Genomic DNA, 27859 nt, shown 5'->3' on the forward strand with positions numbered 1-27859 from the left:
GTAAATGAAAATACAAAGAGGCAGGGACAAGGTTTCTCCATGTTCCGTGTTCATTTGGTTGACTAAGCCATGTATTGGCTGGTGCCTTAATGCCTCACTCACTTACCTGAAGCCACTCTGAACGGTGAAGACAGAGCCTCAGCACATGGGCCGTGGAGGCACTTTTCACATCTAAAAACTGACTGCTTCTGAGTTACTATGTCTAGGCAGTCATATCACTTAAAAAAAAAATCCTGTTTAAGTACTGATTTTTTTCTTCCATACAATTGCACTTCTTTCCTTCCATGAATCCTAGAGAAATATAAAGTCATAATGGGAGAATTGCCAGTATCTCACTCACACTGTGAGTTTTTAGTGCAATATATAGCAGAAAATGTATTTACTTGATCTTTCAATATGAAATAACTTTTAGAGGTTTATCTTGTTAAATTGTGTCAACACATCTCAGCATGTGGGTCTGTGCACATGATTGCAGGTACCTGCTGTGGAGGCATATGTTGGGTCCATTGGAGTCAGAGCTACAGGCCTAACTGCCTAATGTGGGTGCTGAGAATTAAACTGGGGTTCTCTGTGAGTGCAATACTGTACTTTGCAGTCTGAAAATTGGGACAGATTTTTGAAATTGTAGTATAATGTAGGCATTTATTAAAATTTTATTGCATTTAGTGTGTGGTATAGATCATAGGACAAGTATCATGAGTTCATTTTCTCCCCATCATGTGGATGCAGGGAATTGGCAGCAAGCTCCTTTATCTTCTGAGCCATCTTGCTGGCCCAAGTTTTTATTTTTAATAGATCTTATTAGCTTATGCTTGCCTCAAACTTGAACCTCCTGCCTCAGCCTCCTGCTTACTGGGAATACAGATGTATGTCACTGAATCTAGCTGTTATTTTCTTCCATCCTTAGACCTCTGGGAGAGAGTCTCACTATGAAGCCTAAGTAACTTGTGATCCTCCTACCTCAGTAACCCAGATAGAGTTATGGGCACGGGACACCAAGCTTGAGCTCTCCTGATGCTGTTGGACAGAATGGAATCTTTGCCAGAAGACTGCATTTACTTATAAAAATATATCCAAAACAGATGGCTTTAAGACTGACCTTGCCGCTGGGGGTGGGGGGGGGGGTAAGGGGGGATGGGGGTGGTGATGGTGGTGGCACACGCCTGTAATCCCAGCACTCTGGGAGGCAGAGGCAGGTGGATTTCTGAGCTCGAGGCCAGCCTGGTCTACAAAGTGAGTTCCAGGACAGCCAGGGCTATACAGAGAAACCCTGTGGGGGGGGGGGGGCGAGGGGGAAGGAAGACTGACCTTGCCAACAGAGCATATTTTAGTTTGCCATATGAGAAGCACCAACAAATGCTAATATCTAAGATTCAAGAATCCTAAATTAAAATTATAACACATTAAGACACAAAACAAAATTACAAAAGGAAATTTATTTCAAAAGCATAAGGGAGCATTTACATTTAAACAAGGGGAGAAACAGGTGTCCTTGCAGAAGAAAGAGATTCATGGCATGAAGATTTTCTTTCAAATTTCTGAAGCAAAAAGAACACTAAGTTATGAACTCCTGACTAGGCAAGGGACAGGAAAGCAAAGGATGAGGAGGGGATGAATGCAGTGAGCTCTGCAGGAGACATGAGGTCAGGTCACTTCTGCTGAGTTTACAAATACTCTCAGACGAGAGGAAACATTACTGCGTTCAAATTTATATTGCTATAGTCCAATTCATTTTTATACTTGAAATGGCTGATCTATCTCAGAGGTCCATAACTAGATGGTCACAGTATTCAACTGGCAATCCCATGTTCCTATGTCTGTTCAGATTCCAAGGGAGCCTAGGTTCAGCTCGGTCTTGTGGAATGTTCAGAGTTTATTGCCAGCACTCCACAGTCAAGCTGACCAACTTCTTGTGCTCACGTGCATCATTCTAGACTTTCAGATATATTTTCACCATAAATACGAGCAGTGATTCTCACAAAGGAGATTTTTTTTTTCCCAGTGTAGAAGTGATGGTAATGACGCCTGTGTAGGAAACAAAACCTCAAAAAAACAAAACCGCAAACCACTAGAAATGTCATCTGACTTTCTGATTTGAATAGCAAACTTGGAGAAGGAAGATTAACTGTGGAACAAAAATGAAACATTCAAATGAACAGAATCTGGGCTACTAAAAATGCCCAACATGAGACACTCCACAAACCTCCCGTCTGTTGTCTTAAGCTAAAGACTATTGGGTAACTTATACAATAATCTGATTAATAACCTGAGAAGTTAAATTTGAAAGTGGCAAAAGCAAGCTGAGTGAGCGACTCTTATGGTACCATGTCATCAAGTCCCGTTTCTGGGTAGCCCTGGTTGTTAAGTCTCCAAATCCTAATTACACGATCACATCCTGTGGGAACCTATATGTACACCAGATCTGGCTGCATTTCACAACAAGGGTCTTTAAATTTGTCTCTGAAAAAACAGCCTTTGTTTTTAGTTTTAAACAATAATAATAATAAGTCAACTGACTGCAATTCCTTCCTATTGGAGTAAAAACCTAGATACCAAGTCAGTAATGGATTCAGCCTCAAAGGGACAAATCACTGTGTCAGACGACCGATTCTGAGAATTTAACATATTGATTTGTCGTACACTCAAGTTCCACAGCATGCATATATACACATACAACATATGCTTATGTCTGTACGCATATTATGCACATGTACTCCTATTCAAATAGTAAGACCTGTGGTCAAAGCTGTATCCCAGAATATGGAGAAGAGTGAGGGAGCAATGCAAAGCAACTTCTTTCTAAAAGGCTGACGTCACTTGTACACTGTGAGAAGCTGGTGTTTGATTTCTATGACTCTTGGCAGAAATGCTACAACACTGCCGCCTAGCAGCTTCATTAGAAAACAATGGAAGCAAAAGGTCAAGACTGATGCATTACCCTTCTCCATGTATTGGACAAAAAACTGTAACAGAATGGGGAAGAAAATAAGTAACGTTTCTAAAGTGATGATCTTTACCAGATCACAAGCTAGACTGAATTTTCCATTAGAGTCAGTTCTCAATAACAAATTATCAAGATGTGTAAATGCAAGATTCACAAGATGAAGTCTGGATAATGAGGATATTGTGAAAACAAGTCAAGGCTGCAGACAAAGCATCCAAAAATATTGTTGTGGTTTTACCTTGGACACAACCATGGTCTTTTACAAAAGTAGATCATACATACAAAGGTAGAAAGAACATTACGTTTTCAGCTGAAGGCAGCAGTCCTTTTAAAGGGACATCCCTGGCAATCCAATGAGTAGTAGATTTAAGTATATTAATCTGAAGAATGTGATGTCACAATCAGTAGAGTCTTCCTCGACTACGATTTCCTCGTGTTCCCCAGCCTCGGCCACCTCTACTTCCCCTGAAGGCTCCTCTCTGCTCTACGAGAAAGCGAACAATGGTTTAGGTCTTGCTTAGGACGGCGTGGTTCAGCAAATAGAATAATACAGCTTTTAGTTCTGAAAATAGCAAACGTGGCATTCTGCCACTACCTTCAGATTCACTCTGTCCATGGATTTACAGAGGCAGAGAGGTAAACAGCAAAGTGCCAGAAACTTCATAACAGTTTGACTCAATGATTCTCATTAGCAAAGCTGTTTCAAAGCAACAATGTTAGCATAACCATACTTGTTAGTTTCTATTTTGGTACTTATCAAAGAACAAAAGGATAAAAACGCCTGAACTTACTAAAGAATTAATGCAACAAAACCTGCTTGTCTTTATATATGAGAAGTATCTTAAACTTCCAACTGTTTGGACAATGAAGCTGCCTTTTCATTTGATACACAGGCAGTCTTTGTTGTGATCTCACCATCTATAGAACTGACCCTCATGTTAAGTGCAGGCTCAAAACCGAGCCTTTTCATTCCTTCATGGGCTGTCTGAGCTTCCCAGAGCTCTCAAAGCTGTGTGTCATACATACAGATACTCTGAATGAGCACAGTACATCTTTTGCTGAAGGTCTAGGCACACAGAACAAGACCAAGAGGAATTAGCTCAAAAGATGTTCCAGTGAAGAACACTGAAGCAATCAGAAGGCTGGCCTGTTCCTCATGGGCAAATCTGTTGGTTGAACGTCTGACTCCCATTGCAGCAATCTTGCCAACAGGAATAATGGCTGGTGCTGATCTTTCTGATCCACAATCTTGATGTCTTGAAAAATACCTCTTAGGTCAATTTTGTGTCCATTTTAAAATTTCTGCCATTATTATTAGGTGACTTTCTGATGAATCTCCCTTTTTCCCCCCAAAAGGAAAAAATTCAATTCTGAGACAGAAAACTATCTCCAATTTAGCCAACATTTTACACTGAAATACAATGGAGCCTGACTCAGTCACTTCTTATACAATGACAATTTTGTTTATGGATTGGTATGCAAATCACTTGAATGAAGTTAACATGTTTAGTGCACTAGACAACATATTCCAAGGTGACTGTTAGGATATACTTACTTCAAGATGCTTAACACAGAGTCAACAACAAAAAGCTACAGGTCTTTAAGGTAGTCTTGTCAGTGACAGATGCAGTGACTATGGGTGCGGTAACCTTTTGCCAGCTCTTACTACTGCACTTGTTTATATTTAAGGTGCATGACATGTTTTATTCTTTCTCACTGCTTCCACATTCTTCTCAGGCATGAGACAATGAACTACACACTAGTCAACAAAAATAATTTTCCTTAAGTATCAACACACTTAGCGAGCTAATGTACAGAATTATTTGCTATGCACCAAAAGAGTATTTTTTACCAATAGACTATCAAAACTAACCTTTACACTTTTCAATTATTTTTCTTTGAGTATGAAAGATGCACAAAACATTGTCTAGCTTCTCGAAGGAAGCAAAATAACAAAATGTTAGTTTTAATACAAAGGCCAGACTGCCTTCAGTTGTTCAGCAACCTATGAGTGATAAAATACTACAAAAGTATTATTACAGCCTGTCATCTCTCTATTTTGAACATTTATTTTTGATCTTCACTCAATGTAGCTACGACTAACATACAGGATTTCACTCAATTTTCTTCTTTTTTGGTGAGCTTCATCCTAAAGGACAATCAGCATTTTAATGACCAATGGTTTCAAGTTTACCTTAACTTTTAAATTTTTTAATAAAATTTTGTGTGTTTGAAGGATCAAAGCCAGGGCTTTGAATATGGAAGCAAATGCTGTAAGCTCCATTCCTAATTGCTGGAAAAAAGCTACTAACAATTCAAATGTGCCCCAGGAATGTACTTATAGCCTAGAAAAGACTAAAGGAAAAGGACGGCAGAACAAGCTGTAGAACGTCTAGTACTCCTGGCCTATGGGGAAATTCTGTGAGCAAGAAGAAAACTGAAGTGAGCATCTATCTACAACTAATGTGATGGAACATGTTCCAGGGAAGTGGGCTCATCGGTGGGAACCAAGCACTGCACCTGGACAAGAAAAATTGTCACTTGACAATGATCAGTAATATCATAAAGCTGGACAGAGAATGGTTTCAAACTAAATGGAAAATGTGAAATCAAGAAAACCCTTTAAATTGTCATTGTGAGAACAAAAGACATGCTCAACAAGACAATGTACAACACTGGTGTCCTTAATTCCTACACTAAAGGGGTTTCATCTACTTTGCATGCCATTTTGCCTTTTAATTGTAATGAAGATTCCCAAGGAGTTCAAACCATGACTCTATTTTTTTTTTTAAGTAAAACTGCCTATTTTTTAAACAATTTTAAAAATTGATGTTATTTATTTATTTACTGTTTGTTTTTGGAGACAGGGTTTCTTTATTATGTATTTCTGGCCTTTATGGAACTTGCTATGTAGTCCAGGCTGGCCTTGAACTTGAGATATGCCTGTCCCTGCCTCCCAAGTGCTGAGATTAAAGGTGTGCACCACCATACCTGTTACCTCCCCCCCATTCATATTTTTAATAAAAACACCTCCACTTCTATTTACTTGTGACCCATTTTTTTCCTGCAGCTTTTACAATTAAAATATAATCACATCCTACTTTATTGGCACACAAACTATGTGTTATATTTTCTGCATTTGTTCTCTACCTTATATCAAGCTGTGGGTTCTATGAGACAAAATCTTTACAGAAACTCATAGTAACCACGTAACTATTCAAGTGAAGAGAAATACATTTCTTTATGTGCTGTGCAAAAGTTCATGGTTACTTTCATTTATGCTATTTCTTCACAGCATCTAACTACTGATTTCTGATTGGTACAGATATCACATTAAGTCAAAAAGTAGCAGAAGATAGTATTTGATGTAATAAAACAACGAAGACTCCCTTTTATTTACCAAATGCTCTCAAAAATATTCTTGCCTGAAGCTCATAAGATCTCTGCTCTCCCTATTTTTCACATGAGAAACAAACTATGTAGTTAGATGAGTGCCAAGATTCAGTGTACTCCTTAAAAGAAGTCTTAAGAGTTCATTTACATGGGAGGGTTCATTTCTCAGTCTAAAACTGGCTTTTTCCAACCTGTCTGGTCAATAGAGATTTGACCACTGTCAAAGGTCAGAGAAATTTCACCACAAGAGGATTTGACTTACTGTTACAATTATCTCACCTTAGAAACAGAAATCTAGAGTATAAAGTTAGAATATGGCTCAGAATGTACTTAGCAAACAAAATTGTAGACTTAACTGCAATTAGTAACCAAGATAAACTGCATTCATGTTTGGTTGCTATTGTCATGATTGTTGCTAAAACTGGTATTGAGACAGGGTCTCAAGTAGCCTAGGCTGACCTATGATTTGTAAAACACTACAGAAGTATTATTACAGTCTGCCATCTCTATTTTGAACACTTATTTTTGATCTTCACTCAATGCAGCTACATGAGTGAAGATGGCCTTGAACTCCTCCTGCCTCTGCCTCTGGAGCTGTGGTTGCCAGTAGTAAGCTTTTCCTAAGCATGAGAAGGGGTTAGTTAGATGGACTATTTCTGCCCCTGCTGACCCTTTCAGTCTTGCTATTTAGGCCAGGCTTGCCTTGATCTTATGAGCCCCTAGGCCTTGAATACTGGGGTTACAGGCATGTACCATTATGCCCCACAGTGTCAATTCCTTTAAGAATGATTCATGTAAAACACAGACTTCATTACTGACTGTAGAGCCTTCACACAGACTGGACAGGTGGGAAGAAAGTTCTCCTAGCCAAGGAGGACTAGAAGCAATGATCTGAGCAATGGTAGACAGTATCTTCCCAGGCACACAATACTCAACCGCCTGACTTCTTTCTATGATTCTTTCAACTCTCTACAGAAAACCTGAGTATTTTTAGCAACAGGCTCACAACTCTGAGACCCTCCCTACCACATCTACCAGAGCTATGCATTTCCTTTCATGAAAAGTGTATACAATAGCTCATGACAACTTCCTGTTTCTGTGGGTTCCTCTTAATATAGATGACATATTTTCTTTTTCAAGTGCAGGGCAGTGGTGGCGCACGCCTTTAATCCCAGCACTTGGGAGGCAGAGGGAGGCGGATTTCTGAGTTTGAAGCCAGCCTGGTCTACAGAGTGGGTTCCAGGACAGCCAGGGCTACACAGAGAAACCCGGTCTCGAAAAACCAAAAAAAAAAAAAAAAGTGCTTAGATATCACACAGTTCACTCAGTGAGTGCACAAGAGTTATGGGATATAATTATTTCCCCAATGGCCCTCTTTTGCAGGGTAACCCAGATAAGCCACCTAACAGAACTATGATACTATATATATAATTCACAATTAAAAACACGTACCACTTTCTACCTAATCTCTTGAACTGCTTGTACCCAAACGAAAACGCTCACCATAATTAAAGTTGCCCAAATTGCTGCTGTACTTTCCACTAGGAGGATTATAAATCTGTCTGGCATCCCTTTTTGGTCCTCCTGGAGATTTCTTAGGTGGTGAACCTGAACTTGTATCTTCAGTGGTTCTCTTTTGCCTGTAATAGTGGGGAAAGCAACGATTAATTACAAAGCACTGTATTATGCCAATTTACAACAATTGTAATAGCCTCTGAGCTTTACTGTAAAAGATCTAGGAAAGAGAAAGTCACATCAGAAATAAGTAAAGCTCCACGCCATCACAGTAACTGCTGGGTTACAGTTATACAGAAATCTCCAGGGAGGATATACAAGGTTTGATAGTATTTGAAATGATGTGGTTTCAAAGACATATGCTCTCCTTGCTGTACAAAGCTCCCAACAAAGTCTAGTGATGCACCAGGAATACAAATAAACCCAAGCCCTCCAGGGTTATACCCACCACCTGTTTTGTAAGGCTCTGGAATGACTTTGTACTGTAAATCCTCTTTCTAGCTGTCATATTTTAACAGTTTCTTGAGAATCAGTGAACTAACAATGTGCTCTCTTGTAAAATTAAAAACAGCAACTGAACTCAGGATTTGAGTCTTGAATCTCTTTAAAATCCATTTCTTACCCAATTTCAACTTTCTGTACAGGTTTCCAGGACAATGTTACTGTGCTCTTATAAGAAGGAGGAATGTGGAAGAGATCCTAGAGAGACAAAAACCAGAGTCAGCCAAGACTTCTAATGGATGTGCTGAGTAAGGAGCAGGGGGTGAGAAGAGGCAGGAAAGTGCATGGTAGACTGGTTTTGTGCAAGGCAAGCAACCAAGAAAGCGTTCCTCTTGCACAAAGGCAGTCACTAGGGTGCTGCAATTGAAGGAGAACATTTACTACTCTGTGCTCATGCACACGTGTGCATGTGTGCGTGGGGGGGAGGGTCAGAGGCTGGTGCAGGTGTCTTTCTGAGTACTCTTTCACTCTAGTTTTTGAGACAGGCTCTTTGACTGAACCTGGGGCTCAGAGACTCTATTAGCCTGATTGGCCAGTGAGTTCCAGGGATCCTCATGTCTTTCCCTCCCCAGTACTGGTATTACAGGCATGCACCACTTTGCATGGCTTTTTACACAGGTGCTGATCTAACCCAGGTATTAAATGGTAGCAGATATAATATTATAAAGCTTTCATTAGGAGTTGTAAATTAAATAGTTAAGTCAGGGTGGTTTCACTTTATTGACTAGCCTGTCCTGAACTTATGATGATTCTCCTGCCTCTTTCTTGGAGTGGCGAATTACAAAGCAAACCACACATACACTGACATCTGCTTTGAATGCCTTTTAACTTCTTGGCAAGACGACACTCATCATTCATATCTAATGACACGATCATTGTCTCTGCAATGATTTCTTCTTTTCTTTTGGATAAAAATCACTTTCTCCACAGCATTTCTACTACATTAGCTGAAGGCATACTTGTCCTTACTGCTAGGTTTTATGCTCTGGGTGTTACAAAAACACCAGTAGATATTTAGGGAAAAAAAGAACAGGAGGACAATTTTAACTTATAGGCAAGATGTCATTAGCCTGCAGTGCACAAAACTCGAGTGTATTACACAGATAAGCTTACAAAAAATGTCACAGAAAAAAACATTTCATGTGCTATATATCACCTGCCCGTTATTACAACAGGCAATGCAGGGTTTCACTGACCATTCAAAAAGACCCAATAACATTAAGACCACCAGAACTGGGGGCCGCAGAGATGGCTCACTGGTTAAAAGTGCTGTCTGCTCTTCCAGAGTTCAATTCCTAGCACCTACATGGCAGCTCACCATTCTGTCTGTAACTCCAGTTCTAGGGGATTTGACTCTCACACAGATACATGCAGGCAAAACACCAATTCATATGAAATAAAAATACACCATTAAAAAAAGTTGAGTGTCACAGCAAACAAACAAACCCCAAAGCACCAGATCTTTAAGCTCCTGAACTGTCCAAGTCTACTTTATCTGCTCACTGCTTTATATGGCTCTCAGCCTTTTCAATTGAGGTTAGCTTCAGAAGTGTCACTTAGTACTACACTGAACTATTAAGCTTCAAAAGAGCAAATCTTAGGAAGGAAATGACATCTCCCCATTGCAGATACATGGAAAACCTCTTGTACGGACTCTAGCTAGCTGCAGTATAGGGAAAAAAGGACTCACCTTGATTAAAACATTGATATTGTTTGTTATTTTCAATGCAACGACTTTTATCTTGTTCTGTAAAGGGAACAAAAGTTAAAATTCAGTAATTTCTGTGCACATGTACCATTCTGTATGGAACCAAATTCACATCTCTAGGTAGAAATTTCTAAGTAGAGGTTTAAATTTATAATTTTTTTCCATATTTCTCTATACTATGCAAATCAACCATGCATCTTTGACAGGCTGAACTGCAATTTATCTGTAAAGTACAACATGGAGTTATATAAGAATTGTTTTAAAGGAAACCAGTATAAACTACAGGAATTTGTAATGAAAAGTGTAAAGATTTCATTGAGTGGTCTTATTATGAAAGATCAAAGGGAATGAAATCCCAGCAAGGACCACAGAGTCAGTCACTGGGACTGACAACTTCTGTGTCATCAGTCAGCATTCTTACCTCCTCTGTTTTTAAGGCCTCGCCTGTTTTACCCTGGAGAGCCAAGCGAAGTTGTCTGATATAAACCTGAAGACCCCGTGCAAAGTACTGCAACCTAAATGACAAAGTATTTAATCAGTAGTTCGATCCCTTCAATTTTGTTCTTATATAATCTACTATGGCAAAACAATGCACAGTGCAGACAATGGCTACGTGAACAACAAAAGAATACTTTATTAGTTTCTGATCTTGTATTTCAGCAAACATTTGCTGCTGAGATAGACTTGTTATGCTGTCCAGATGGCCAATTGACTTTTCTACCTCAGCTTCCTAATTGGTTGTAAAGCCAGGCTGCCTGACTGATCATACAGTAAACAACTCCCAGTGATAAAGTAGAGGGTAGTAGCAAGTTCGGGTCAAGCACTGCAAATCTGTTCATGGAATGATTATATGCAAAGTATCCTTATACAAACGAACCCCTAACTTGTCTAACACTGCTCCACCACCAACCTTGTTGATTATTATCAACAAGGATATAGGTACTCGGTACCTACTAAGTGCTGGACATTGTACAAGCTTATTCATATCCCTACTGTCTTTCAAATTTAACAGATGAGAAAAATCTGAGGAGTTAAGCAGCTGGGGACCATGCCCCAGGTCATAGGTCAAAAGAGAAGAATCAAGAGTCCATTTGTTTCAAAGTTCATTTTCCATCAAGGACCTGTACTGCCACATCTGTGAAATGTTTACAAACGTGTCTTTTGGACTTTCATCCTATATAAGGAAGCGTGGGAAGAATCAGATCTATAAAACAAAATAAAAACCCAGAGAGCTTGTTCCATCTTGCTAAGGACTAAGCCACTTTTGTTATGTATTACCTAATTTTGAAATCCTTGAGCTTTTCTGCATTCAGTTTGGCTGTTAAGAAGTCTGGAAGTTTCCGGCCCAACTGATGGAAACTGTACAGTAAGCACTCCACATAACTGAACTGCAGTTTGGGCTCTTCGTTGCCAGCGTTCTCTCCATTTTCTGCTTCTTCTGGAGGGAGAGGCATATACTCCTAAAAGAGGAGAGAGCAGATTTTTGCAGTCTGTTCTAAAAAGTCTTGCTATAAAGAATTACCTATGTAATCCTTTTGTTGTTGTTGTTGTTGTTGTTGTTTTTCGAGACAAGGTTCCTCTGTATAGCCCTGGCTGTCCTGGAACTCACTCTGTAGACCAGGCTGGCCTTGAACTCAGAAATCCGCCTGCCTCTGCCTCCCAAGTGCTGGGATTATAGGCGTGCACCACGACTGCCCAGCTTGCCTATGGAATCCTAAAGCATGATTTTAAGAAACAGAACACTAAAAACAGACTAGAAATTGAGCTATGGCCTATTAGACCAAAGCTCTGACACATCGGCCATCCTTAACTTGCGTTATAGCTGTGTTACACATCATTAGCTGTGTTACAGTTCCCACTACTATGAAAGTGGAATAGCTAACATTAGGCAGTAGGCCCAAAATTCAATGTCTGCATTCTTAATGAATTTAAAACAACATTTTCTAAAGTCCATATTGTTTTAAGTTTGTATTCTTTACACTGAAAGTGTGACAAAGCCATTCAATGTCAGCCTTACAACACCCAAAAGATACTGCAAAACTGGAAGCAACAGATGCTGAATGACTCCTTATATGCCAAGGGCCTGAGGCTTATCTCTGGCCATTAATGTAACTGCTCACATCAAACAGGAGAGTCACTCAGTGATGCTGATAATAATTTTTATCAGATGGCCTATTTTCTCCACAATTACAACTTAAATGACAGACTATTTCCTGGTTGCTACAGCTACTTGGCCTTAGGCAGCTAGCTAGCTGGTGGCCTGGAACAAATGACCTTTCCAATGCCAACTACAGTTTTTAAGACTATTTAGCACAATTGGAAGAGTTAGTGATTCTTTTTCACAGAATATCATTTTGATTTGGAAGGAAGGGGATGACCTAGTCTCTACATCATGGGTGATCTTTATGCAAAGAATCAGCAGCTTGGAAATACTAAGAGCCAGAGACGTCCTTACAAAAGAAGAAACACAAGGCCTGAGTACTCAATTAGAATTAATATTCAAGGCAAAATTCAAGCTAGTTTTCACATTCTAGAAGGTGATAATACATTAGTCTTTAAGGCTATAAACTGACCATATCACAAGGAAGGAAGAAAGTTCTTACCAATAACTTATCAAACAGTTTTCTTAAATTTGTTTCTAGTTTTTCCATGTCACCACAAAATGAACTCATCTCTGCCAACAACTTTAATACCTGAAACACACAAATTTATTCTTATAACTATTTTTAAATGAGCAACAGCTACGAATGAGAGGAATTCTGTAAACTTTTAAGACTATGCTTGTTTTCAATTACACTTCTCAGAATCATGTTAGAACGGAGGAAAAAAAATCCCTAGAGATGAAATACTGCAGTTAAACATTAAAGAAAATGAAGGCCCTTAGTAAGGTCATAGGGTGCCTATCTTATCAAATCCAGGTATCCTAATTCCTAGCACATCTGTAAGAAACAAGGAAGAAATAGCCATGACTCCTTCTACCATAGGCTTATACTGACAATGTTAGTACAATGAAAAAAGTGATGCATGCATTAATCCTCCAATCACCACTCAGAATCCGCAACAGCAACCACTCAAATTTACAGCAGGTTCTTGCTATTGAAATTAAGACACTAGTTACTATATGAAAAAATTAGTAATTACCAATATCTGGTATGTTCATCCTTCTTCCAATCTCTCACGGACCAGCTTAGCATAGGACATCTGATGTGTACTACTGTGCAGTGTATGCCCACATTCCCTGTTCTAAAGATAGCTAAAGGAAATGGCATCTGCATTTCCAAGTTTTCAGTCAATTCCCTACCATCAAGGCTGTTTGCAGAGCCTGGCGCTGTGCCACATGGTGTGATTCAGGATTGAGTAAAGTCAAAACACTAGTAGAGGAGAGAGAGAGTGCTAACACCACACCAGATCCCATGACAACTGTGTCTGCTATAGCTGAGAGCAAAGGCAGGAAGGAGAGTATCCCCTCCCTTGGAGGGCAGGGGTAAAGTATATGTGTGTCAAGCTAGTTTATTTTTAATGCTTGTGCATGTGCCTGCACATGTGGAGGTCATGTAACAACTTGCAGGAGCCCATCCTCTCCTTCTACAATGCAGCTTCTGGGGACAAAGCTTAGGTCATCAGGCTTGCTGGCAAACACCTGTACCTGCTTGAACCACCCTGCTGGCCAAATCTAGTTTAAATCTGTATGGAAACTTGTCATGAATTAAGTTCCTTATTTAAAAGTATTTAGGCCTTAAAGGTATAAACTTCGTACAGTGATGTTTATTGTCAGTGTTGCTCTACCACAGCAGCTATAGTGGAATCCATAAATCATTTCTATGCAATTAATTCTGGCCTAGGAGATTACTGGCTAGCCACTGTCAGACATTTCAATTACACTCCTGGAAATCAGATCTAAGTCAGTGATTCACATTTCTCCTAAAAAAGCTTTGTGGTGCTTTTTAAAGCAGGAATATTTTCTTACCTCTAACTGTATATCAAGACCTTCCACTGGGGTAGTTAAGGTACTGAGATTAGGGAGAACCTGCTCACAGAAATATGTCACAAATCTTGTAGAATGGACATTTTTCTGTAAAAAAGAATACAAGGAATCAAAGTTACAAAACAAGTCTTTTTTCAAAGATTAATAGCAGACTGCCATTGAAAAAACGTGAACTTAGTATCCCAACATTATGTGGCCTTCCTTGCAAAGTTATTTGGAACACCTTGATATCAATAGAACTTGAATGTCCTTTTTGACTCTCAAGTAAAATTTAGTGACATGTTAGTGCTGGATTTACACACACTGCATATTTCCCAACAAGGACTTCATGTTTTTCAAACTAGGGCATATATATATCTCAGAAAACTCATACAGGACAAAGTTGGAAAGAGAATGCAAGTTTTTATAATTTTTAGAAAGCTTCTAAGTGAGCCCTTAGAGAAATTTCTGGCTGCTTTGGGTTCTTACAATGCCACCCTATCTGCCCCACTCTGCTAAGAATGCTTTTACGGGAAGGTCTGAGGGGTGTCCGTGTGAATAAGGGCAGATCTAAGAGTGACCCAAGTATCAACAGGAAACAAAGAGCTCACAGAGAACAGAGGCACAGCCTGCCTCGTGCACTGCAGTAGCCTGTCCACACAGTCAGGGTCTGAGGGGCTGAAGGTCTGCTCCAGGTCAGCCTGTTCTGCCACCAGCTCTACCAGCTGCTGTCTTCCGCTCACTGTCTGTAAGCTTTTTAACCCAGATAGTATCTTCATGAACAAAACAAACTCTTCACCAGTCACATCTTCTAGGACCTAGAAAAAGACAATTCAGAAGACCAGCATTCAGAAGACCAGCACTTATCAGCTGACTGAGACGGAGAGAGCAATATCCAGAGTGCATTACTCCCATTACAGACTAACGCTTGTTTGCCAAAGGGCAGGTTTTACATTTAGAGAAAGGGAAAGCTGTATTGTCTAAGAGGACCAAAGTTATTTTTAAGGAAATCTTAATGTAAAAAGACTGTTTTTGACATACAAGGCATTGCCAACATATACAGCAACAGATTTAGTGTATCTACAGATTAAAATTTCACAGACTGAGTAAGAAAGCTACATAAAATGGCTCTGGGGGGGGGGGGTGAGTGTAGAAGCGATTGAGGAATGCTGCGGCACACTGGTAATTCAGTAGTTTCTTTTAAAGAAAATCATTCCCCAAATTTGGCAATTTAAAAGTGGGTGAAGAGTCAATTTTGACATCCCTTGGCAATTTTAGCCTTTCTAACAATGCTAGATGCTTAGAACAGACAAATAAGCATGGGGTGATGGCTAATAACCTAAGAGACAAAATCCTAGGCATGCCTGCGAAGGCTATGTAGTCTCTAATTGCTGTTGGTGGCACCATTCCACAGGCTGGGCTGTGGGAAGGATAGAAAGAGACAACCAGCAGAGTATAAGCATTTATTTCCCTGATTTCTGACTGTGGATACAATGTCACCAGCTGCATCAAGCTCCTATCACTGTGACAGATGACAAATTGCCCGAAACTGTGGCCCCCAAACCAACCTTTTTTACCTCAAGTTGCTTTTGTCTGATGTTTTGTCAGAGAGGAGGTAAGCAAAGCAGCTAATACATACGTTCTCATAGTCCCGGGAAGGCTTTACAGGCAGTGACAGAACCTTATTATTTCCATTTCTTCCATTATGCTATTTCATTTTAAAATGCTCCAGAATACTTTAAGCATCTCAAGATGAGAAAGCAGAGTAAGGAGCAGCTAGGCAGCAACCTGGAGGGTTTCAATATGGTTGAACCCTTTATATCAGCATGGGCTATGAGTCGAAGAGTGGTAAATACAAGGTATTTATGGTAAATCTTTCTGCAGAAGGATCTGTCACTTCTGCATAAACCACACTTCAGCATGGATAACTACTAATGAACCCCAAGGTAACTACAACAAACCTTTTTGGATTCAGTGAGTATCAGCTCCTCTACTTCCTTAGTTAACACTTCATCTGGGAGTGTCTTGAGTTTTGTGGACAGGAATTTAATTGCTCGTTCTCTAACAATGTCTTCTCCTTGAAGAATCTGGCTAAATAAGCCACCTAATGTTCCTGTAAGGCAGAAGAGCAACTGTATAGTGTGAAGCCTTCACATTAACTTCATGATTATTCAAACAAATAAACACTGACTATCCCCAATGCCTGCTAAAGTCAGTGTGAAATGTTCACAGCCCCACCCAGAGAGGCCACGAGCTGTGCTCTGCTCCTGGGCGTCAGCTGGAGCATGACGGACCTTGTTCACCCTCAGTAACAAACTCAGGTGTTTTGGAAGAATTTCTTTAAAGTTGCAAGAGAAACTTTCCAATACATTTTTAGGGAAAATCTGAACAATTATTTCTATTGGAAAGTCGCTGACATCTAAGTTGGGAGGCCCTTTTTCAGAATGGGTCATTACTTTTATGAAAGAGACCTTTTAGTAAAGCCCAAGTTCTCTGGTTTCCTAAGGCTCTGAGCATGATTTAGAAAAACTGCCTTTACCTTTTGCATCCATCTTAAATATACTTAAGAGAGCATTGTTCACCAAATTAAATTCTGCAGAGTCATCTGGGGAGAAAAGCAACAGCACGATGAATAAGGAATAAATGTAAAATACCCCACCTGCTTCATTTTCAAAGTTAAGATTCAACAGTTTTACCAAGCAATCTGTACCTAAGCATCACTCTTGGGAGACACACTGTTGCTTTCCAAGGACAGAGAACAATCCTGGCCATGCCTATGAACCTTGTATGCTAAGACTGCACAAATGTTTCACCACAGGAAATAGGTGAAATGATGATAGTTACAATTCTGAAGAGAAGCTCACCATTATGCCCTTACAGGATTAAAAACAAAATAAGTATCACAGACCCAGAAGTGAGTGAGCTTCACAATACTGAATGAAAAAACTTCAACATCATCTGCCAGAGGTAGAACTTCAATGCCCACCACCTGAGCGAAACAAGGCCAAATACAGCCAATATTCCAGGGAGAATATTTACAGTAAAAGGCAACAAAAGAACCTCTCACCTGTCTGCAGAAGCTGGGTCAGTATATCTGCTACTCTCGGAAGGTTTTCTCCTGTTGCAAACTGAGGCAGCTCTTTAATTGCTTGGCGTCTTATCTGGGCATGATTTCAAACAGACAAATATATAAATATATATATATATATATATATATATATATATATATATATATATATATATATATAACTAAAATGGCATCATCATTAAAAAACCAAACAAAAACAAAAACAAACAAACAAAAACAATGGCAAACTCAGCTTTTAGGACAACTAAAGCCAGGAACCATCTTAAGAAACACAGGAATTAGAAAGTGTATTTTTCTTAAGATATTTTAATTACTGTTTGTGTGTGTGAATAACAGAAGGGGAGGTATATGTGGCATACTGTGCATGCGGAGGTCAGAACACAACCGTGTGAGGCTGGCTCATGTGCTGCACCTTTGCGTGAGTTCTGTGGACTGAAGTCAGGTTGTCAGGCTTATGTGGAAAGCATCACTACCTGCTCAGCTACCTCACCAGCCACAAAGATGAGTTTATTATTAAAGATTTTTCCTTTTATTTATCTCTCTGTGTATATGTGCGATGTTTGCACTATCTATGTGCTGAGGACAGAGAGGACAGAAGGACAGAAGAGGGCACTGGCTCCACAGGAACTACAGTAAAGGCCATTGTGAGTGCCTGTGGGAGCTGGGAGAGCAGCTTCTCTAGAGGAGGATAGTGCTCTTAATTGTTGAGTTGTCTCTCCTGCCACAAGGATGAGATCTGTAACAGTTTTAAAGCAGTTTGTTTGGGCTGGAGAGATGGCTCAGTGGTTAAGAGCACTGACTACTCTTCTGAAAGTCCTGAGTTCAAATCCCAGCAACTACATGGCAGCTCACAACCATCTGTAATGAGAGCTGATGCCCTCTTCTGGGGTGTCTGAAGACAGTATGGTGTACTTAACATATAATAAATAAACCTTTGGGCCAGAGTGAGTGGTGGGGCCAGAGAGAGAAGGAAAAGGGTCTGAAGATAGCTACAATGTACTTACATATAATAAATAAATCTTAAAAAACAAAAAACAGTTGTTCCCCCTGTTTGTTTCTGAGACATGTATTGCTGTGTTGCCAAGACTGGCCATAAACTTCTTGGCTCAAGTGATCTTGTCTCAGCCCCATGAACAGCTGGGGTCCAGATGTGTCCCAGTGCTCAATTTACCACTCAGCTTTCACAGAATAAATAAGACAAATGAAGCTGAAAGGGAGAGTAAGTATAGGGCTGGAGCAATGGCAAGCATGTTTGTATGTAACTTCTATGCAACCGCTGGATTATGACTGTTAGGCATAATCATGTTACTACACTGTTAAAACATGTTAATACACTGCTCCTTTAGAACATCATCTATGACTTTGCCTTAACCAGGAATTATTTTAGACTCTTCCATATTGACTATTTAAATTTGAATGAAAAATACTCTAATTTACTAGCTCTTACATTAAAAACGATAAAGTTTCCATCTAGCAAACTGCATGAGATGTTAGTGATTCACTCATTTCATATGGAAAGTCAGAGCAAATAGCTGAAAAAAAATCTTAGAAGCCTGCACAAGTAACTAGAAATGCCAAATGCTAATTCTGCTCTATAGGAAAAAGATTTTTTCTTTATCTGGTAAATAGGTATTACAGTGACCAACTATTTTTACAACATATAATACATTTGTAGGTATAAAAACTGCATTAAAAATCTAATTTCATATGAACTATGAACAATCTAAGAAAAGATTCCATTTTCAACATTGGATAATGCAAAAGCAAAAAATTTGTTATTCCATATATTTTTCATAAATACATGGTAATAAAGTTAGTATTTTCTCAGTTGTAGCATTCATTCTGGGTCTGATATAATGTGACCTTACTATGACAGCAATAGACTAATGATTGCTATTTTGATCACATTACTTTTACATAGATAATGGAAAGCTTACTCAAATGTCAATCATAAACTTACTGACACATCTTCATCCTCACAGAGGTCTAACTGTGCATTGATAGCAGAATCAGCCAGGTCTGGAAAATGCTTAAAGAATTTTGGTATAAACTGAGCTGCTAATCGCTTTTCCTTGGTGCCGCCTTTCACGCCATCCAGTATCACTTGGTAGGCATCTTTATGCTGGAAAGAAGAGGAAAAGGAACAATACTGAAGGACTACAAGCCAAGGGAAGACGTACCACACATGCACAAATGCTTCAGATGTTTACAAACACTAGTTTTACTACTTAAATTGGACACAACCTTTTTACTTTATTTCTTTATTCCCTATTGCCCATTACCTGGGAAAGAAAAATATGACCCTAATTTTAAGTCCAGGCCTTGAGAGTGTGTCATGCTTTAAACATGGAGATGCTATAGAATCCTCAAAGTTATGTTACATTTACTTACAAAAATAAATTAAAATAAAAATAAAAATAAGGTACCTGTGGCCAGGCACAGGGGTATACACCTGTAATGACTACATTCCAGAGGCTGAGGCGGAAGGTAGCAAGTTTGAAGACAGCCTGAGCTGCACACGCAAGATTGTCTCACCCTGCCTCCCACCCACAGGAACCTGCTTCTAATTAGTATTTTGAGGAAGGCGAAAGGAACACATTTCTGAAATTAAATAATTCTAGGGAGGTTTAATTTCATCTTATATTTCAGAATTTGAAAGCAGTAGCAGTTGGTATGGCCAATTTTGAATTAAGACAAATCTAAACACTGCACATGAGAATACACTAAAGCTCACTCTTTTCAATCAAATTCTTAAGTTCTCTCAAACAGGGTTAAGTCTCAACAAGTTCCCAGTCCTCCTCACAAGCTACCTCCTATAGCTGTCTTCAGACACACCAGAAGAGGGCATCGGATCCCATTACAGATGGTTGTGAACCACCATGTTGTTGCTGGGAATTGAACTCAGGACCTCTGGAAGAGCAGTCAGTGCTCTTAATCCCTGAGCCACTTCTCCAGCCCATACTCATAAGCTACCTCCAAACTGGTCCTTTCATTACATGACACTGATCATGTTGGCAATTCATGCCTAAAATATAGAATGAGACTTCTGTATGGACATATGAATACAACTTCAGTAAGAATGAACTCTAATCTCGAAGGTGAGGTTCCATTAAAGTAAGCAATAACTGCCAACACATGTCACCTGATTACTACTTACACAATGCAAAAAATGCAATGGCATCATATCAGCTCTTTGAATGACTGTCTTCTAACTATCAGACTATCACACTGGCAAGAGCTCTCTTTTTGGTGTTCTTACAGTATACAAGTATGACACATGCGTGTGTGTGCAAGTGTGCGTGAAAGTGTGGTGATATCGGCTGTCTTCTTCTTTTACTGCTCTCCACCTTATTTCTTAGCTATGGATTTTTACTTAGGTATATGTGTGTACATCCTTGTATGTGTGTGTGCTGTGTGTGTGTGTTAACTGCAGAGGTCAGAAGATGGCATGGGACCTCCTGGAGCTGAACTTACAGGTATCTGTGAGCTGTCTGATTGATGTGGGTGCTAGAACCAAACCTGGGTCCTCTGCTAGACCAATATGTGCTCTTAGTTGCTGAGCCACCCACATTTCCAGCCCCCTCTCCACATTACTTCTTGCTGATCTCAGGGCTCACAGACTGGCTAGCTAGTGAGCGCGAAGGACCACTTGCCCCAACCTCCCCAAATATTCAGGCTTAGGGTAAGACACAAGCTACCATGCTGAGCCTTTATGTGCATGCTAGGTATCTGAACCAGGGCCTGTGTAGGCAGTACTTTACCAATGCAGGCATCTCTTCAGCCCTCTACTTGTCACTAATGTAGAAAACCAAAGTGGTATCTTCAGCAATCACTGACTTAGTGACTGGTCGGACTATCCCCAGGATAAAATATTACAATTGGTTCATAGCTCTGTCCACCCCTCTTCAAGCATGGCTGCTAGTTCCACATGAGTTCATGGTGTCAACTGAGTTTCAGGTTAGCCAGCTACTCGATGAGACACTGTCTCAAAAAAAAATTACAGCATTAGCTGTAAATACTTTATGTGTGTGGTGTCCACAGAAGAACAGATCCTCTAAACTAGAGTAACAGGATAGTTGTGAGCCATTATATGAATGCTAGAAATTGAACTAGGGTCTTCACTTCGCAAGTGAGGACCAACAAGTGTTTTTAGCCTCTGAACCACCTCATCAATACTTTGATGCATTTCTAAAATCAAGTTTTGGTGTGTTTTCAATAACTAATAAAACACTAATAAAAATATTTAAAGGTATTTCTTCAAGAAAAATAGAAGGTATAATTTGAGCCATTTTCATCAATGTATTCTAAGAAACTGTGTGTATGAGGGCATAGAACATGTGATGTGGGGGTGGGGCACAGAGATAGGGAAGAGGGGAGAGTGGGAGTGGGGGAGTTTAACCAAAACCAAGGTTGTAGGAAGAAGCATGAGGGAGCCGTAATTGGGAAGCTAATTTAAGAATAACAGAGTTTGAACAGAGGTGTCTTCTGACATTCCTTAAAGATATAGGTAATTAAATAAAAACCCAAGTGCCAGAGGTGGGCTCCTTCCCTATGCACTGCTGGTCAGGGAGGCATCTAAGGTTACCCCAACACAACAGCCAATTGCCATTGTGGTTGGCAAACCACCAGAACTAGATGGTAAGACCTTACTGCTGATAAGACATGTTTTGGTTTCAGGCCATAAAGAAATCAGGCTGAAAATAAGCTGGAAGCTTCCTTCCTGCTGGTCAGCCCTCAGAGTGCTAAAGAGTATGCAGGATGGAGAGGGAGACTTGCCATCAACAGTCACACTCAGACAGAAGGCAAGATCTCCCCACAGCTAAACAGTGGTGAGTCTGTTAATGGATGTAACTAACTGCTTTCTGACTGAAATTGAGGCTGGCTCCATAGGAGGGAATTCACAGCTGGTACTGTGAACTCACCTATGGCTGGAAAGGTCATAGGGTCAAGTAGGGTAAACTATAGCTATAGCTATTCTTTTGCTAAATGGACACATGTCCATCAAATTTCTGCCTAAGTAATTATACTTATTTGCATAGGTTAGTGTCACTGTCAGCACTACTCAGAGAAGCTTCTGTTTACAGTGGAGAATAGCAGTAACAGAGACTCTTAAGTGGTCTAATGCTGTGAATAAGTGTCTGTAGAATATTCAGCAATAAATGGGAGATATGTTATTCCCCTCTGGGCTCAGGAAACATCACAGAAGGGAAGGTGGAAAGAACACAAGTTCTAGAGGATGGAGTGAAAGGTTGAAATTCTGCAATTCACAGCAACTGTCATTGTGTGCACACGACTGGGCCATCAAAAGCCTATCATAGAATGGGAAGGGACTCATGAGGCCTCGCCCTCCCCGAGGATCTGTATTTACTGGTTGCTAGAGGGAAAGAAGTTTCTGATGGTGAAGGCATTGGTAAGGTACACATGCTCCTGTAAATAAGCCTCTTGTGTAATCCAGATGAAATTCACTGGGTCACAAACAATGACAAATTAAAACATTAAAGTAGAAGGACTAGCTGGGTAAAAGGGGACAATAGAAAGAGAGAGAACAGGGTATGATCAAAATATAACACACACACACACACACACAAAGTGCATGTGCATGAGCACGAAAATGTCATACTGAAACCACTGTGTATAATTACTATGTGCTAAGAGAACAAAATATGCTGTGGTGGTCAGGCAGCATGCATTAAGTGGTCAGTGATTAGGTGAAGGACAGGATTTTAACATATTTTTGAATAAGAAAGAAGATGAAGGGCTGGGGAGCAGCTCAGTGGTGCTACCCTTGCCTGACATAAAACAGGCACTGGGTTCCACACCTAGCAGCACAAAATAACCTCAAATACAACAGAACCCCGAAAGAAAAAAAATGTTTCAGCTAAACTATACTACAGCTTTGTCCTTGGTGTAATTGGAGTAATGGAGTTTGCATTTGATATTATTAGGTGCTAGTATTTTCATTTATTTTTCAGGAATTTGAACTTGGTCCTAGGCTGTAGTTTAATCATACAAAATGAAGCTACTGAAGAAACTCAAGTCAGCAAAGCAAGTCCTCCTCCATGCAGCAGACAATGGGCTCAGCCTCGGGGAGCAAGAGGACAAATCTGAGTGTTGGGATTATGCAGCATCTCCGAGCAGCCCACTCACTGCCTGTCCCATAAAAGCTGTCTGACACACATGCTAAGGTAGTTTATGAAGATCAAAAGAACACCTGAGGTCCTTGGTTCTCTCTTTTCACCATGTAGGTTCTAGAGATTGTAGTCAGGTCAAGGTCATCAAGCTTCACGGCAGATGACCTGAAAAAGTTTCTAAAGGACAGAATATCACTGTGCAGTTCAGGCTGGCTGGAACTTGTTCTAGGCCCAGGCTGGCCTAGACCTCCTCCTTCAGAATACAGGGGTGTTCCACCAGACCACGTTACAGCCTCATATTTTAGAACTAAGTTAAAATCTGAAATAAGGGTGGGCTGCACATGGCTTGCAGGCTATTTGGAGGCTGTGGCAGGTGCAGTGAGGGGAGCTGAAGGGGCAGTCACAGTGGGGGAGGCAGGAGCAGTCAAACATGGGAGACAGGGACAGAAGACTCTGAGGCATTAACACATCATTTAGAATTTGTCACCTGTAATCTGCTTATTAGAAATGCAGGCTGTCTACTAAAAAGCTCATTTTTCATTTATCAGAGATGGACCTTGTAAATGTTTTGCAGATACTTCTTTGATCATATTTCTTCTCCTTTAAGAAATATTTTTTAGCCAGGTGGTGGTGGTGGCGCACGCCTGTAATCCCAGCACTCTGGGAGGAAGAGGCAGGTGGATTTCTGAGTTCGAGGCCAGCCTGGTATACAGAGTGAGTTCTAGGACAGCCAGGGATATATATATAGAGAAACCCTGTCTCAGAAAAAAAAAAACAAATCCAAACCAAAAAAAAAAAAAAAAAAAAAAGAAATATTTTTTTAGAAGACAAGGTACAGTGTAAGGATTTAACACTTATTCCCACAATTATAATTAGTAAAGGAATAAGAAAATCCATACATGAAATAAAACACAAACATGAAGTACTATTAATAAGTACACAAAGAGTGTGACAAGGAAGTTCCAAAAAGACCTGGACTGGAGAGATAGCTGGGTGTGTGAATGCTGGCTGCTCTTCCAGAGGGAGTCGGACTCCCAGCATCCCTGAGGCTCACCACTGTGTAAAGTTCCAGGAAATCTGATACCCTTTTCTGGCAAAACTCACATATACGAAGCAATAAAACTTTTAAAAATTATCTTTAAAAAAAAAGGAGAGCGAAAAGGATCTGAAGAGCTTCAGGAAAATTACTAATAAGACTTAGGGAGGGGAAAGCTAGGCATGCCGGTCCTGCTTATCATCCCAATGGAAGTGGAGGCAGGCGATCCTGCAGCTTGCAGCTGCAGGTTCCAGAAAGACTGTTTCATAAAACCAGGTGACCAGCTCCTGTGGACTGATGCAGGGGGTCTCCAGCCTCTCCACGTAGGGACATAGGTGCACATCTTCTCCTTGGCCTCAGAAGATTGGGGTTTCCTTGTATTTGGGGGTGCTGCTTTGAAAGAGTGTCGGCCCAGAATGGAGAAGAGTGCTTTACAATAAAGAGCTGAAAAATCAAATCAAAGACAACTGATCGAAACTGCCAAAGCCAGTTTCAGAAGGGTCCACACAGCAATCTGCTAGGGAATGTAACATGAAATTTACTTTGCTAAACAAACAAGGTATTTTTCTACAATGGTTGATGATGTCCTCTCTACTAAGCTATCTCTTGCCTTTGACAGTTACAACTGCAGCAGCATCTTAAGGCCCACTATGGCTTTGTTGTTGTTCTTTTTTTGTTTTTTGTTTTTATTTTTTGTTTTTGTAGCACTTTCAGGCATTTTCTCTAAAACAGGGCAGGACTCACTGTGCTGGTTATGCTGCCATCTGTGTTTTAAATAATGGCTCTCGTGTCAAGTGTCATCAGTGTCATGAGGATGCTGACTACCTACCATCTGTGGGCCACTGCGCTAGGTCCCAATGCCCAGTGCTTAGTACCTGGCAGATGCTCAAAAAACTGCAACTGTCAAACTGCCAGCACTCACTGGAACTAGAAAACCAGGTCTCTCTTCCATTTTAGCTTGTCTCTTAAGCACTCTTCCTAAACAGCAGTTTTGACCTCTTGAAAGTGATCAAGTCAGCCTAGGTTTATTTATTTATTTATTTATTTTTTTAACATAAAGATAACATGGGTGTGGGGGTGAGTGGGAGGTAACCCACCAGGTAAAATGCTCCCATTGTGATCATGAAGACTTGAGTTCAATCCCCAGAACCCATATAAAGTTTGGTTCACAGTGTGTATCTATAATCCCAGCACTCTGGTGGCAGGCACTGGAGGATTTCTGGGGCTTGACAGTCAGTCTGGCAGAATGGATGAACTCCAGATTCACTAAGATAACCTGTCTCAAAAATAAATAATAAATGAGGAAGACACCCCATGTCGACCTTGACCTCCACACGCATGTGTACACACAGGCACACCAACACACATTATTATCTACACACACTCAATAAAAATGGAACTAAATTCGTTTAAATGATAACACAGGATCTGTGCAACTCTCCCTTCACACATCCAGGTCACAGTACGGTCTGACACTTGCACATTTAGGATCAGTCTGGAGTTTAGATGGGATGATCAACCTGTACAGTAGTCTACAATATTCCAAAATCTGAGGGATGGGGGGGCGGGGAGAACTTAAGCACCCCAGAAAGGGATACCTGCTCCTCCCATACAAACCGAGCTTGGCTTCCATCTGCCCTAATGAACTCTATGTAGGTGGCTGTCAATAAATACTTTTCCTACTTCAGCAAAAACCAGGGTAGGGGCCATGACAGCAGTTAACTCAGTTTCAGAGTTTTCCCAATTTCTCTCTTTAGGAAAGCACCATCCACATATCAGCAGAGAATTCCTTGGTTCTGGCCCTAGCTTCTCTTGCTGATGTGCGGCAAAATTAAGTTTTAGTAGAACAATCAGCCACACTCCCTAACTCTGTCACAAACATCAACAAAAGTATGCAGCCCAAGGCTGCCCTATCACTTGTCCTAGGAACAATGAATTCCTCAGACTGACCATCGTAGAAGAGACACCGCCCCCCCCCCCCAATCCAACTGGCCTAACAGCGTATGCAAATCTGTAAAGGAGAACCAACACACTTTTGAAAATAAAGTTCCCGCAGACATGGATGTAGGGAAGGAAAGCCACCTTACACTTGAAGTTGGTACATCCACAATACTAGGTTAAACTATAACGCGCTCCTCCACTTCCCCCTAAACTTAGGAAGGTTCTACTTGAATTGCATAGGTTCTAAGGAACCGCTCAGCTCAAGGACGTTTCTCTCTCTATGCTGTGGGAAGTACACACAGAGACATCACCAAAGCATCTAAGCACTGAAAACGTGGGTTTCTGAAACTTCCAGGCCAGACTGAGTTCTTTTTCCGGAGGACACTCACGGGACCTTCCAATTCAAGTTCAACACAAGGCATCAAGGCTCGGAAGAAGGCAAGAGCTTTAAGAAAACTGCGCCCGGGGCAAGGAGAGCGGAGAGCACTTCCCAGAACGTTCTATTTGGGGCTGCACCTTTCTGCTCCTCATTGCCGCTTCCTGAAACTTTCCTCACAAAATTCTCCCACTGGAAACAATACAAAACCCGTGTCCTTTCCTCGCGCATCACTAATCGCCAGGGAGAGCTCGAAGCCGCTACCGCGCCTCCAACGCCCGCCACAGCTGGGTGCGCGACAGGCGCCCAAAGGCGCTCGAAACGAACGCCGCTGCGAGTTCCTATCCAAGTCCGGGCAATTGGGCCTCGCCCACGCTTTGCACAAACCCTGGATCCTACTCTTTCCAGAGCGTCCCCAACTTCTGCCTCCAGAACCGACAATTTCGATCTCTTGAGGAAAACTTTCCATTTCATCAACAGCCCGGGAAAAGCGGCGCGGCTGACCGCCGGGTCCCGGGAGACCGCGGGAAGGCCGTGCTGCGGGGTCGCGCGCTCCCGAGCAGGCCGAGGCCGCGTTCCCGTCCCGAGTGCGCGCCCGGCGACGCGGCCCAGCGCGGCGGGAGCCCAGACCCGAGCGGCCGGCCGTGCAGGCCGCGGGGACCTACCTGGCCCACTTGCTCCGTGGCATCGGCGAGGATGCCGTAATTGCGATACAGCTCCTCCACCGTCGGCATGCTGAGCGCCAATTTCCGGGCCCGCTCCCGTCGCCCAACACCTCGTCGGCTCCACCACCGCCTCTACGGAACTTATCTAAGCCGTCGACCGCACTATTACGCCGGCAGCCGCCGCCGGGCCGCCACCAGTCACCGCGTACAGCACGGCCCCGCCCCCAACGTCTGCGCAGAGATTGGCGCGTCAGGAGCGGCCCGTGGCCGCAGGCGAGCCTCGGGCCGGGGATCTATCGCCCCCTGCCGCTCGGCGGTGCGAAAATCCGCGAGAAGGACTTGAAGGATTGGCTGGGAGCCTCTGGTCCCTACTGGTGGCAAAATGCCAAGTCAATTGCTTTTTGTGCTTGGCAAAGTTCTTACATTTACCAGAAATAGGGAAAGATACCGGGGGAGAGGTTGGAAGCACAAGATATCTGAGAATCCACAAAATCCATTTCCTTAGCATCCAGAGGGTGGCAATAGGGGAAAACATCTAAGTGCGATTAAATTAGAAAGGGGTGTTGGGGAGGCTAGGGGTGTCTGTTAGGCAAGTTT

The 27859-nt window shown here is 41.3% G+C and overlaps 1 protein-coding gene across 3 annotated transcripts; it reads right to left on the minus strand.

Moving 5' to 3' along the window:
* Nucleotides 1–1417: 1417 nt before the first annotated feature.
* Api5 (apoptosis inhibitor 5) lies at nt 1418–27481 on the minus strand. Of its 3 annotated transcripts, none has more exons than XM_052183069.1 (14): nt 27263–27481; nt 19074–19235; nt 17093–17186; nt 16565–16630; nt 15987–16138; nt 14637–14843; nt 14029–14133; nt 12665–12754; nt 11340–11521; nt 10483–10576; nt 10044–10100; nt 8475–8551; nt 7841–7977; nt 1418–3423 (listed from the first exon to the last, which is right to left on the minus strand). In XM_052183069.1, exons 1-14 carry the CDS (start codon nt 27329–27331, stop codon nt 3401–3403), a joined length of 1515 nt encoding a protein of 504 aa, XP_052039029.1. In that variant the 5' UTR covers nt 27332–27481; the 3' UTR covers nt 1418–3400. The 3 variants fall into 3 exon arrangements, with proteins under 3 accessions (XP_052039029.1, XP_052039026.1, XP_052039028.1); XM_052183066.1 differs by having other exon boundaries at nt 1418–3428; XM_052183068.1 differs by having other exon boundaries at nt 3339–3428; nt 7790–7977.
* Between the last annotated feature and the right edge of the window lie 378 nt (nt 27482–27859).

This window comes from Apodemus sylvaticus, chromosome 5 (assembly GCF_947179515.1).
Source record: "Apodemus sylvaticus chromosome 5, mApoSyl1.1, whole genome shotgun sequence".
In the NCBI taxonomy this organism is placed as follows: Eukaryota; Metazoa; Chordata; class Mammalia; order Rodentia; family Muridae; genus Apodemus; species Apodemus sylvaticus.